This window comes from Typopeltis vanoorti, chromosome 9 (assembly GCF_054136105.1).
Source record: "Typopeltis vanoorti isolate ZY-2024b chromosome 9, IOZ_Tvanoo_1.0, whole genome shotgun sequence".
Classification (NCBI taxonomy): domain Eukaryota; kingdom Metazoa; phylum Arthropoda; class Arachnida; order Uropygi; family Thelyphonidae; genus Typopeltis; species Typopeltis vanoorti.
The window spans coordinates 94,277,646-94,292,367 of record NC_143557.1 but is presented as its reverse complement, the minus strand read 5'-3'; the positions used below and the strand labels follow the sequence as shown (position 1 = coordinate 94,292,367).

The 14,722-nt window shown below is 36.4% G+C and overlaps 1 protein-coding gene across 3 annotated transcripts in view; it reads right to left on the bottom strand.

Annotated features, from left to right (window-relative positions):
• LOC150103262 (FH1/FH2 domain-containing protein 3-like) overlaps positions 1–14,722 on the bottom strand; it is a 469,484-nt gene that overhangs the window by 111,398 nt on the left and 343,364 nt on the right. For all 3 annotated transcript variants that reach the window (XM_090397848.1, XM_090397849.1, XM_090397847.1), the window contains 3 exons: positions 11,772–11,930; positions 9,410–9,498; positions 3,634–3,825 (listed from right to left, as the gene is read on the bottom strand). In XM_090397848.1, coding sequence (XP_090253974.1) covers positions 3,634–3,825; positions 9,410–9,498; positions 11,772–11,930 — 440 coding nt within the window. The remainder of the gene's footprint in view (positions 1–3,633; positions 3,826–9,409; positions 9,499–11,771; positions 11,931–14,722) is intronic.

Below are 14,722 nucleotides of genomic sequence, written 5' to 3'. Positions count from 1 at the left end.
GAGATGCTTAATGAGGAGTTCATAAAGATCTTTCAATCTTGTGAATGTGACTTCATGGAGAGAGAGAGATTGAGAGCAGTTGATGATGGGGAGGAGAGACTGACTGTAAATGAGCAAGAGGTGTTTGGGGAGTTGAGTAAACTAAATGTAAATAAGGCTGTGGGACTTGATAATATATCACTGCGTATTCTGAAGGAATGTGCCAGGGAGTTGACACCCGTCTTGACATATTTTTTAATACGAGTCTTGCACTCAGCCAAGTTCCTAAGGAGTGGAAGGAGGGCAAGATTGTGCCACTTCATAAAGGAGGTGATCGAACTCAAGCATCAAACTATAGGCCTATCTGTGTGTCAGGTGTTGTGGTTAAGTTGTTGGAGAAGCTTGTGAGAACTAGGATCCAGAGTTGGGTTGACAACAATGGTATTATCTTTGATGTACAGCATGGATTTGCTAAAGGGAATCTACTTACTTATTATAATAAAGTGACTGCTTCCTTGGAAAGAGGAGAAGGATACACAGTAATATACTTGGATTTTGCAAAGGCTTTTGATAGAGTACCTCATGATAAATAGATAGTCAAACTAGGGCAGATGGGGTTGGATAGTAGATTAGTGCATTGGATTGGAGTCTGGCTACCTGATAGGTATCAACAAGTTGTGTATGGGGAGCGATATCCAGGAAAAGGAAAGTCACTAGTGGAGTGCCTCAGGGGTCTGTTTTGGGGCATTTACTGTTTAACTTGTATATTAAGGATATAGGTGAAGATTTGGATGGAGATATTCAGTTGCTTGCAGATGATGCTAAGTTGGGATGAACCATGAAGGGTAATGAAGATGTTGTGGTCTTACAAGAAGACTTGAATAAATTGAGTGATTGGGCACGGAAATGGAGATGTGAGTTCAATGTTGCAAATTGTAAGGTTTTAAAATTTGGAAAACAAAGATGGGATGCAGAATTTATGCTTGGTGAGGATATATTGTTGGAGGTGGAAGAAAAAAGAGATCTGGGGGTGATAGTGGATAAGGATATGAAATTTAGGAGAGACATAGCCAAAATTGTGTAGACACGAAGGCTTCTGGGAATGATGCGGAGAACATTGACGTGTAGAAATAGGGAGATTCTTGTTCCATTGTATAAGGTTTTGAGGAGGCCACACATGGACTATTGTGACCAGATTTGGTCACCTGGTTTTCCGAAGGATGAAGAGATGTTGGAATGGGTCCAAAGGCAATTGACTAAGGTAGTTTCTGACCTCTGGAAAGTCGAGTATGAGAAAAGATTGAGAAGATGCAACTTGCAGAGTCTGGTGGAGAGATATGATAGAGACCTACAAGTTATTAAGGGTTTGTTATAGGATGAATGCTGGAGAGGTTCTATAGAAAATAGTGCGAGATCGAGAAAGAACCAAGGGTCATCCCTGGAAACTGTATAAAGAAGGTGAGTAGGGGAGTGAGAGGTTCTTTTTCATGCAGAGTTGTGAATGATTGGAATGCCTTGCCTGAGAGTGTGGTGTCTGCAAGGAATTTGAATGTATTCAAGGCACGGTATGATGAGGTGTGTGTGTGTATGATAAAAGGACCTCCCAGATGAGTCTTTGACTCCATGAGGTGATAATAATAATAAGTCTACATACACAAAATTCAGAATACAACATAATCAGACATGACATCTGGAGCACTGCCTGGTTAGTGCAAACTCAGCTACTCCAAGAACCTCAGCAGAACTGAAGAAAGGCATTATCAACATACAAAGGATGACTGGAAAAGAGTTAGAGCTAGCAGAATTCTATAATTTTCATATTCAAATTTTCTTTTCTTTTTTTAATATAAATTGTTACAATGAGAACTCTACTCTAATCATCTTGAATTCACCATCAAGGTAAACTAGATGAAAGAGTTTGGTTGGAAATACCACACTGGTTTGGTAGCATATAACACTTGGTTTTTATTAAAAATTTATTTTTCACTTTATTCTTTTACAATTACTAACTTTATTCTTTTACAATTACTACTTTTATTTTGCACTATAAACTCATTCATATACACTATATTGTATAATCATTTAAAGTAATCTTATACTTTTTTAAAGTTTAAGATTATTAAAAGTTTAATAATCTTAAACTTTTCTTATTCATTAATTAAACTCATCTGAAAAATAAAATCACATTAAAATTAAAAGATCAGAACTGGAAAATATGTAATCATAATGAACTTTTGTGTAGCTTACCAAACAAACTGTACCAAGGTACAGTAAGAGAGAATGCATATGAAGCACATACAAGGCATGTTCAAAAAAAAAAGATCAAACTTTTGCTATAAAGACTTTATTGCTCATTTTACAAGCACTGTCCCCCTTTACTGGTGATACACCGTTCCCAACAGTTCTTCTGTTGTTAGAATGCTTCCTGGAATGCGCTTTCTGTGATAGCATGCAGTTCTCTTATCGCATTTTCCTGAATCTCCTCTACAGTTTGTAAACTATGTCCTTTCAAAGTGGTATTAAGTTTGGGAAACAGGAAAAAGTCTGCTGGGGCCTAAGTCCAGAGTATAGGATGGATGGGGCACAACAGATGTCTGATGTTTTGCCATATAACTGCAGATGAGGAGTGATGCATGAGCTGGCACATTGTTGTGGTGCAACACCCAAGTCTAGTTTTCCCACAATTCAAGCCTCTTCTTGCACACAGCATCCCTCAAACACACTAAAACTTCCTGGTACAACTCTTTGTTTGCCATCTGACCATGTGGTACAAATTCATAATGGACAATGCCTTTCCAATCAAAAAAAACATAACCAACATCACCTTGATCTTTAACTGACTCATTCGTGCTTTTTTCTGGTCGAGGAGACCCTGTCCCCATATGCTTGATTAAGCAATAGAAATGTCTCTGTAAAATTTTTACCAAAAATTTTACAAACTTTCACATGTATACGTTGCTCTTCAAGCTCTTTCGCTATCACTTTGTTACTAATCCGACAAACAGCTTGTGCACGTGCTCACTTTAGCAGATGTGACTCGACGACTAATGCTCAGAGCAGAATGGGGCAAATAGCAGTTTGTTGTCAAAACCTGCCGCTAGATGCACTCAGTAGCTGCAGTATACCTCTGTGCTGGTTGGTGTGCTATTTAAAAAAGTTCAGTCTTTTTTTGAACATGCCTTGTATAGCATACAATAATATACTGCTTAAACAAGGAACATAATGAAATTTTCAAATACAACAGAAAATACATTATTTTTTACTCTGAACTACTCACTGTAACATTAAGGCTTGCTTTAATATTCTATTGTAAATAAAAATTCATCAGAGAAACAAAAAAAAACCAAGGATTATACATTCTACATCTGAAGATCAACTAACTTAATAAATGACACATAATCGATTTTTAATTCAGAATTATTATGAAATTGGCAACAATATTGCTTTATAAACTGAGTGTGACATTGATAAAATTCCCAAATATTATCAACATCTCAACGAATCTTTTAATACATGAAAATATTAGTTTTTCTTTGTAAATGAAAGCAAAAGTTTCCCCTGTTCTGAATGAAGTTGTTCTGAAAATAAACTCGTTTATATACAGTATATTGTTTTAAACATTTAAGGTAATCAGAAATAATTAAGTCTACTTACATGGTCTCTCATTTTGGACTAGAGATGGTTTATCACTACTTTCTGAATCAATACTGCCAGTAGATGATGTACTGTTTGTTCTCTGATATACTGCACCTCTTCCATTCTCTTCCTGTTCTTTTATTAATGACCTGTTGCGAGCATCACGTTCTCGTCGACGCCTCAGTGCTGGTGTGATTCCATTGACTTCATCTATATCAGTGAATACAGGAAAAGAAGCATCTTAATGATAAATGTTAAGTATGCATATGAATGTTTCAATAACCAAGGAAAAATGCATTCTTATATGAAGGACTATTCCAACAGAGATATGTGACACATGAGTCACTTTGGTATACATCATTTGTTCCACAAAGATGTTTATTCGTGGCATTAAGGCAACTATCCCAGTATGGAATGTACAACACATTGTTGTTCTTTAACAAGAAAACAACATACTGTTACAAACTGCTTAGCTGCCAGGCATTCCCCTTCAGTGAAGACTACATAGTGGGTGGCCAAGAAATTCAGTTACACCAAACATGTTGCTGTGACATAACATTTGCTCTGCAAACCTCTACCATTTAATGATGAATTGCTGTTAGTGCAAAACACTTTAACAAGCAGAAATTGAACCATTTTGTAAGCCTGTATGAGATCATGTTTCCAGTCATCTTGTTATCTTATGCTATAATCAATGTGTTTTTCAGGTACAATGCACCATGATCTATTTTTGAAATGGCATCATACATACAGGTTTGCACAAATTAGCATTTAAGTTAATGGTCACACCTTCTGAACACTTTTTTCTTTCTTTTTTTTTTTTGCATGCTGTCACATCACATGAAGTTATATTTGGAAAATATATTTGAGAGTTATATAAGGACTACAAATGGGGTATTGGTGAATATAGGAGAGTATATTCATTTAATAAAAAACAATAATTTTCAAGGGTAATTGGCTAAGTTTCAAGACCAACTCATAACCCTCGATGCTCAGGTGATTTCACTGCTTCCTTCAATTCAGTGATATTAAAAGATGAACAGCATTCATTATTATTATTATATGTTATTTCCATGGAATCCAGAGACTCAACATGGGAGACCCAAACTAAATATTTTATACACAATTCTAACATACCTCCCATTAAATTCATTGACTGTCGGGGATCTGGCAATCCAGTCCACTCATTCACCACTTCCCATGTAAAAAAATCTAGTCTGCACACCCTTACTAACCATACTCTTACAGAACTTCCACAGATAACTCCCTAGTTCTCTGACTATTTGTCATATATTGAAAAAGTTCCTTTACATCAATTTTACAAAACCCCTTTAATATCTTATAAATTTGTATCATGTCTCTTCTTTTCCACTAATCAACCAAAAACTTTGTAACCCACACACCTTCAAACTATCCTTATAGAGAGCATTCCACAGACATGTCACCGCTTAATCACTCATCTCTGAATCCTTTCTACCACCTACTGATCCCAAAAAGAAACTCAGGTGGCAAAATCTATGCACAGTAGTCAAGATTTGGCCAAATCATAGCCTTATAAAGAGTGATAATAACTCTCCATATTTATTGTTAGCATGTTTTTCAACATCCAAGTAATCCTTTGAGCTATTTTACCAACTTCTGCAATATGCCCTCTGAACTTCAACTCTCTGACCACCATTATCCCCAAGTTCCTAGCCTCGTCAATTTCCTGCAATCCAGTACCATCAATGTGATACATCGCATGTAACCTTTTCAATCCAAAGTGCATAACCTTACATTTTGCAACATTAATCACTATCCTTTGCCAACAGTGCCCATTTGTTTAAATCATCCTGCAGGATATCAACATCACCTATATCTGATATTGCTCTCCCCGGTTTTGTCTCATCAGCAAACAACTGAATACCCCCCGATTAATCTTTCCCTATATCGTTGATATACAAATTAAAGAGTAGTGGCCCTCATACAGGACCCTGAAGTACTCCACTAGTTACCCTTATTCTTCTAAATTTCACTCTACCATTACTACTGTCTGGTGTCTATCAGCTCCCCCCACCAATTCATGCTACCAGCTTCATATCCATTTCTATTTGCTCCAACTTTTGTAACAGTTTTCCATGTGGTATTCTGTCAAATGACTTTGCAAAGTCCAGTAGTATTATGGTGTAGCCATTTGCTTTATCCATTTCTGCTGTCACTTTATTATAAAATGTGAATAAATTGCTAAGACAGGACTTACCTTTTACAAAGCCATGCTATTCACTATAAAGTATCGCATCCTTATCTACCAAATGATGGATTTTTAGCTTTGACCAACTTTTACAATACTTTAACAAACACTCTCGATATATTAATTGGTCTACAGTTTGCTACCTCTGTCTTGGAGCCACCCTGATGCAATGGAACTATCTTACCATCTTCCCTGAGACTTAGACTGAAGAACTTCAGAGGCAATGTCAATTCTCTTGCACATTCAGGTAGTATGTGGGCTAACTGATATGCCATTCAGTCCCACTGCTGTAATCACAGTGATATTTTTCGATATGCTGAACATGGCGGGTTTGAATCCCGCCGTGGGCATGGATGTTTGTGATTGTCTGTGAAAATATTAGTGGTGGTAGGCAGCAGATGCCGTTGGTGTAGAGCTATTTGATCAACTTCTGCAATATGCCCTTTGAACTTCAACTCTCTGACCACCATTATCCCCAAGTCCCAAGCCTCATCCTCTGCAACTCATCAGTTGCAGAGTAGGAGCCCTCCCTCCCTCCATGAGTCTTTGGACTCCCTGGAGGTGTTAAGTAATAATAATAATAAGACCTCCTGTTCATGTACCTCAATTTTGATATGCATCTCTGTCACATCAGCAACTGTAAAATCTCCACCTGAACATACACCTTTGCAAAACGATAATAATATAAAAATATAATATAATATATTTATAATATAAAATATATATAATATATGATAATATAATATAAAAATAGAGATTTGACAACTCCCAAATCTCTATTCAGGATGAGATTTACCTTCTAACTAACCTCAAATCTCTCTCTCTCTCTCTCTCTCTCTTTTTCTCTCTCTCTCTTGGAACAAACATATTACAAATACTACCTCCTCTGCATCCAACTGAACATTGCGCTCATATCTAGGATAGTTCTCCTAAGCTCCTTAAAAATACTGGATTCTATACAGAAAAGGTTAGTTTGATTGATTAATGACCCCTCTCTCATTGATATGCTCCACTCACTTCCTGAGATGCATGTGCATCTTCTATAAACACTTCTATGGCTACTATTCATCAGAACTGGCATTAAGCATTCCCCCACTCTTCGCCAAGCCTGTTGAAATGCATGCAGCAGCCAATCAACACACTCTCACAGTTCAACTCCAAATCCACAGAACAAAATTTCTCTTCCTCTTCAACACTTCCATTTTCTTCATTTATCTCTTCCACAGTCTCCCACCATATGTTTCCCAAAGAATACAATTCACAGCTCTTAAAGTCAAACATGAACAAGTTCCTTTTTGCCTGTTCATGGTACTATTGTATAGTTGACTAACCTCTTGTAGATGGGTTCTCCATAAAAAAAAAAAATTCTACATGCAAAAAACTTACTTCTTATCCTCTTACTTACCGCTTCCTTCTGCAACTTCCAGGAATGGCTCCTTATCATTCCATACAAAAAATCTCCCCAGTATCAATCAGATAATAACCTCTTAAGCTTAAATGTCGCAACTATATTCTCCCCGCCCCTTCAGATTCTATCCACCAAACTCTTTAAGTTTGCATGCCTTCAGTTTGTCCTCATAGCCAACATTATACAGTCCTGATAGAATTTTTGTTATCTGCCTCTGCACCCACTCCAAGGTTATTTCACCCCCTTCAAATCCTGGTAACCAGATATGAGCACAGAAATCCAGATGTGGTCTGATCAATGCCTGGTACTCATGTTAGAAGCTATGGAGTGAAACAGCACTGAGAAAGGATTAAAAATAATAATTCTTCCAATACTTCATCTCAGTCAGAGACATCTTCATGGAGTACAACATGGGTCTTGTAACACACACACACACACACACACACACACACACACACACACACACACACACACACACACACACACACACACCACACACACACACACACACACACAAAGGCAACACAAGAGTAAGTGAAACACATGGATGAAATACTAGAGTACTAACTAGGTGGGGTGTCCTCCATGGGCACCTGTTGGTGGTCTAGGATTAAACTGGGATCTCAAAGCATTAGTATTTCCCATATTTTGGGAACTTTTATCCAACCATATTTATGCAAATTAGGCTGATTTTCCAGAGCAGTGACAGATTCTAAAAACAGTCTTTCTCTTCAAAATTTACTGCGATAGAGCATGGTGATCTTTTCAATTTATTCTATGAGCCATACCCAAAGCATAGTCAGCAAGGCTTGATTGACCATAGGCAAGACTACAGATGTACTTTTGATGTTTTTCCATGCAGATGGTGGCTGATCTTCCTGTCTGTCTATAGTAGGCCAACTTAGGAACAGGGAACTCTATATACATCAAAGAACTGAGAGAGGAGGAACTTTGTCCTTATTGAAGCAGATAATGGCAGCTAGTTTTAAGTGGGGCTTGAAAGCTGTGCAGAGGTTGTATTTCTTTAAGATTCTGGCTATTTTTTCTGGTGTGCCTCAGACATAAGAATGGTGATAGCATTACTAAAATCTTTCTGAAGAGAAAGCTAAGGACTAGGAAAGGATTGATTACTCTTTTATTTTTTTTTGATACTGTTGGTTATGTAGTCATTAGATAGAAAGGTGTGTGGTGTATATGATTGAGTTCTGCCATAAGGGAGATCTCATTGGAACAATAATTATAGGCTCTATTGTTCAGTGTTTTAATGATACCATATTGTTGAGAGAAAGGGTGAATTCTAGGTTGAAGACTTCACAACCTTTGCAATATGTCCTCTAAACTTCAAATTTCTATCTATAAGCATCCAATGATCCCTTGCCTCCTAAAGTATAGTTTGAATTCTCCTGAAGACCCAAAACATCAGCACTATTATTTATTATTATTATTACTAATAATCCTCTCAAGTTTCATCATCATCTGTAAACAACTGAACAACTCCCTTTTGTTCAGTGAAAATATCACTGACATCAAGATTGAAAAGGAATGGTTTCAGTACTGAACCCTGTTAAACTCCCACTTGTAATCTTCCTACTCTGATACTGCTTCCCCATATACAATACTCTGATGTGTATCAGAAAGCCAGTTACTAATCCAGTCCACTAACCTGATATCCAAACACAGTATACTCAACTTAAATAGCAAGTTGTCGTGTGGCACCTATCAAATTCCACTGAAAAAAAGCAGTATATGCCTTACCTCCATCCACTGTTATTGTTACACTATTATAAAATGCAACCAGATCAGTAAACAGATGCACTCTTTAACAAATTCAGGCTGGTCTGCATAAATAATATTGCCTCATCTGCCCAATTCTGTATATGAGTTCACACCAATTTTTCTAAAATCTTAACAACCAATGCAATGGTATAAAAATGAGACTGAAATGAAAAAAAATACAGGTTTCAAATGATGGGAAAACAGCAATTACAATGGTTAGGAAAACAGGAAAAAACTATCAACAACTTTGAATAAGTGGATCACAAAGTATGCCTGTAATTCAAACTTTCTTGACCATTCACTGGTAATTAATGACCTCATCTCAACAGGGTTTTCTAATTTTGGAAAATTATTTTTAACAAGAGCAAACAAAACACTACCTGTCTGTCCAGAAAGCATTCCATTCATTTGCAGGGAACCTTTTCCATAGTCCAACTTTCTATTAGACTCTTCTAATTGATTTTCATTGCTAAAGAAATTAGATGGTCTTAGTGGTATTATTTGGAATTGCATATTTATGACTTAAGCAAAAACATTTATCAATTTATTAATGAAGATAACGGATTTGTCTTTTCATGAAGTATTTTCTGAGTTTAGAAAAGCTACATATTGTTATAGTAAAGAAAATGATTTGGTCACCAAACATCTAATGGCTACTATTATACAATATATAAAAACAAATACCTTTGATATATGCAACTAACTCAGTAACAAAACTAAAATATTTATTATTATTATTATTATTAAAAAAGGAAGAGTTATAACACTAAAAAGCTATAGCTAGTTTGCAGAAGCCCCTAGTCTGAAATGAAATTTATTTTATGGTAAGACCTATACTCAGTACACTCACATTTTTATTCAAACTGAATCTCACTAGATCACATTTCAATTTTCAAATTAAATTGTTGTTTAAAAGACAGTCATAGTTCCCTTATCTCTGATATGATTCGGTGTTCTTATTTTATCCATTACCCTATAGTTCACTTGTGCAGCCATTGGACATCTTTCTATATCAGATGCATTCCTTTTAAGATTATGGTGCCAGTGTTTATATTGTAATTCAATGTTGAGAATCATTGCAGATACAGAATTACATAATTCTGTATCTGCAATGCATATAAAATTGGAATTCTGTATATAAAACTGGAGTCAAAGAAAGGATCGCCAATTAGGCAGACTACTTGCTCTCTTTCGTACACAATCAAGAATTCTTAGGGAGGTTTTGGGTACAGCATTGCAACTGTGAAAACAATATTCTAAGGTGAATCAGATTTTAGATTTATAAAGTATTAGATGAGAAGGAGAATAGTATGTTAAACAGAAAAAGAATACCAAATTTTTTGAAGGCTAAGGAAGCTATGGATGTGGTATGTTTATTTGAGGCGACAAAGTTTCTCAAATGAAAAAGAGAATCGGAGAACTGTCATCAGCGAAACTATGGATAGGATTTGAAGTCAGAGAGAGAGAGAAGATCACTGATATGTTGGAGGAAGGGCATAAGTGCAGAACTCTGGAGTACTCCAGCACTGATAAAGAAATCTGATGAAAACCTAGATTCCATATGGAATCTAGAAGACCTAGATTCCATATGGACATGATCAAAAGCCTTGGAAATATCAACAGTGACCAAAAAAAAGTTTCTCCAAATCTTTCCATGTGTCCAAAGGCAAGTGAGGAAGTCTGCTGTAGACCAAGAATGACAGAATATATATTGGTGATCCCTAATTAACTGATGAGTCTCCAATCTCTAAATAGTGAAGAAGCTGGTTGCCTATGACTTTCTCCATCACTTTCAAGAGCACTGAAGTGAGGGAAATGGGAAGATAGTTTGGTGGTTGAATTTTTTATCTTTCTTTCTTTTTTTTTTAGGAACAGGCTGGATAAAGACTATGTATATTCAAACTTCACCAGACAGACATGGGGACACCGAGTTAAAAACTAGACAAGAGAAGTCATCATTCAGCAGGGGGGAAAAAAGCATATGACAAGATTATAAGTATGCACTAAATTTTTGTAGAAAGATATCTGGATGAGTTTTATATATTATACTCCAAATTACATTTGTCTATTATTCTATATCTAGGTGTATACAAACAACAGTTTGTGTGAAGTTATTTCATGACCCCGCCCTTTTTTTTTTTTGTACACCAAGAGCAGGGCTTTCAGATAATAAATATATAAATGACAGAATATCTATAACTATTGATGGTTTCTTAACATTCAAAACATTATGAATACTAAATGATATCAAAATTCTGAGAAATACTGAAGGTCTGTTAATTCCTCAATGGAACAGAATAATCAATCTATATTTTATACAGGATAAACTCTCCTCATATTTGGCAATGATATGCAGGTGGCTACGTGATACCTTCCAGAAGAGTATACATTGGAAGGCAGGATTTTCATGAATGAATCATCATTCAAAGTGACCCTTGATCCAGTTTTGTGGAATTGGACTAAGCAAGAAATCTTGCTTAGTCCAATAACAGTTTGTAATAAATCAAAAAACCTTGATAACTTTGTTTTTATGTACATGTTCTCTGAGTAGATTGCATGCTTTGCAAAATGAAAACCTGAAATTCTGATTAAAAAAAAAAAAAAACTTGTTCTTAACAATCCCTGAATGCAGCATTGAAACTATCTGTTCAGCTATGAAAATTCATATGAAAATGACATCATGTGTATATGAAAAACCACCTACGCATTTAGATACTCATCTACGAAAATAAGCTTTTTTACCTATTCTGCCATTGGTAAGATGGTTCTTCAGGCATCCTATCCAAAAGTGGGCCCCTTGATTTTTTTTGAGAAGGAGAATTCAGACTTCCTAAAGAATGGCGTCGGCTTTTTCTACGATCATTGTCATCAGGATAAGATTTCCGGCTTCGTGGTACTTGCCTATAAGTTAATATCTTAATTAATAATATACTTTATAAACAGATACAAAAACTATAACATCAAAAATAAAGATGTATCCTTTATAAAATATTCAATGTTGCACTATTTAAAAATCAGTCAGGTTAGGAAAGTGAGAAATATGCAAGTAGTAATATAAGAGCTTTGAAATGTTGACCGTGATGATTTTTTCATCTTTAAATGTAATGGAAATTAATCAGTGGCCCTCGACGGATGATCGATTTTCTCATTCTTGGAAGTTTATTTTCCACTTGGTTAGACCATAACAAATTTAGTTAATCCTTTATCCAAGTGTAAGCAAAACAAAGTTTGCGCCTGAAGTATCTTCAGGACCGAGGCAATTCTTGGTAAAGGTGGACCAAGCTCTCATCACTCCTTGTTTTAGTATCTCCCATAATGCAAAGCACATCTCCTTGCAGACATATAATGCTATACATTAAGGGAAGAGCCACTACCCAGACTGGTTTCGACCTTTATTGAATGTTCAAGTACAGGTCAAACTCCAAAAACTCAGTGTTGTTCCCCTCAGTAACAGGCTCACCCTGCCACTGAGAAGAACTCTCAGAACCGGTTGGCTCTACACCGTGGCAGGCTCACCCCACCACCGAGCAGAGCCGCTCATTTGCTCATATCTCGAGGGGTACAGCAACAGCTGTGCCTCAGTTAACTTCACAGGCTACAGCATTGCCATTCATTACCCCCCACCCCGGACCTGGGTGACAGCAACAGCTGAGCCTCAGTTAAAACTTCATGGGTTACAGCATTGCCATTCATCACCTGAGCTTCCAACTGGTTTCGACCTTTATTGAGGTCTCGTCAGTGGGAACCAGACCCAGAGGTGGTGATACTAAGGCAGAAGCAATGGAGAAGTCATATTTCTTATACGAGTTGCCAGAAGGTGTACCACCTTATTATTAAATTACTCTGGATTTAGAGAAAGATGTAGGAAGTTTTTCCCCACTTGGTTAGACTATAATAAATTTAGTTTAATCCTTTATCTAAGTGTAAACAAAACAAAGTTTGTGCCTGAAGTATCTTCAGGACTAAAGCAACTCGTGGCAAAGGTGGACCAAACTCTCATCACTCCTTGTCTTAGTATCTCCCATAATGCAAAGCATTGTGGGAGATACTAAGACAGGGAGATATTAAGGACATATATAATGCTATGCATAGTCCATGTCCACACAGAGATGTGCTTTGCATTATGGGAGATACTAAGACAAGGAGTGATGAGAGCTTGGTCCACCATTACCACGAGCTGAAGATACTTCAGGATCAAACTTTGTTTTGCTTACACTTGGATTAAGGATTAAACTAAATTTATTAAAGTCACTACTAAATCAATTCATCTAGTTCTTGGTCTTCCTCTGGGTTTTTCTCCTACAGTTCCATCCTGGTATTAAACATTGGTCTTGCATACTAATAATGTTCAGTTCCTTTCTAATATCTTCATTCTTAATATGATTCTTCCATCATTGCCATTTTTTCACTATCCTAATTTTCATCAGAGCTCTCACATCTGTGGTCTCAAGTCTTTGATTAACTAATTGACTTCTAACTCAATCTTCAATTCCAATTCATAATTGGATATGAAGTTCAGATCCAATTTTAATAGTGTTCAAACCATTTAAAATTAGTCTGAACACCATCTTATATATTACTAGGTTAGTGTTTGACTAATTTCTCTATTATTCCATACAACAAATTTATTCAAGTTGTTCCCACCACAACAGCTTTGCTTATTCTATTATCTATTCCCATGTATAATTCATCTTCTTCTTCAAGTGTCATCCCCTAGAAGGAGGTTGGCAACCATGTCACAGAACTGTTTTCTTTCTTTTGCTGCTCTGGAACATTTATGATAATTCAAGCCTGTCCAGTCCTTAATGTCTTCAAACCACATTCTCCTGGATCTATATCTCCCTCTTTCCATCCAGTTTCCCTTCTAATGCCTTCTTGTCTAGTTAGATGTTCAAAATATTTAAGTTTTTGTTTTACTACAAAATTTACTACAAATTTAGATTTGTAGTAAATTTGTAGTAAATCTACAACAAATATTTAGAGTCCTAAATATCTGTAGTAGATTTACAAGTATTCATCTGTGCAATATCTGTGAGTTGAGATAATGTCTGCAATTTTGATACTAGGTTTAATGCCACCTTCCTTCATGATGTGATCAATATTATTATACGGGCAACTCCATGGAGTCTGAAGACTCATCACAGGAGACAAAAAATATATCCACACAATATCATACCTCTCCTTGAATCCATAAACAGACAAACCACTCCCAACTGACCCTGGCAACCCATTCCGCTCATTCACAACTCTCCAAGAAAGAAATCTAGTCCTCACACCTGCACTAACCAAACCTTTATTCAACTTCCAGGTATAACCCCCTTGTTCTGGTTCCTCTAGCCAGATATAACCCCTTGTTCTGGTTCCTCTGCTGTATCTATCCTATAAAACCCTTTAAGCAACTTAAATGTTTCTATCATGTCCCCTCTTTTTTCTCCTATCAACGAACTTCTGCAATCCATACTCTCAATCTATCCTCATAGGGAACATTCCACACACCACTCACCTCTCAATCCTCTCCACTGCTTCCTTATCCCCAAGAAACCTACGGGAGCAGACTTGAGCACAGTAATCCAGATGTGGGCATATCAAGGTTTTATAAAGAGGAATAACAACTTTATCTCTACTTGTTAATGTGTTCTTCAATAGGCAAGTAATCTTATGCAATATGTCCTCTAAACTCTGTCTACCACATC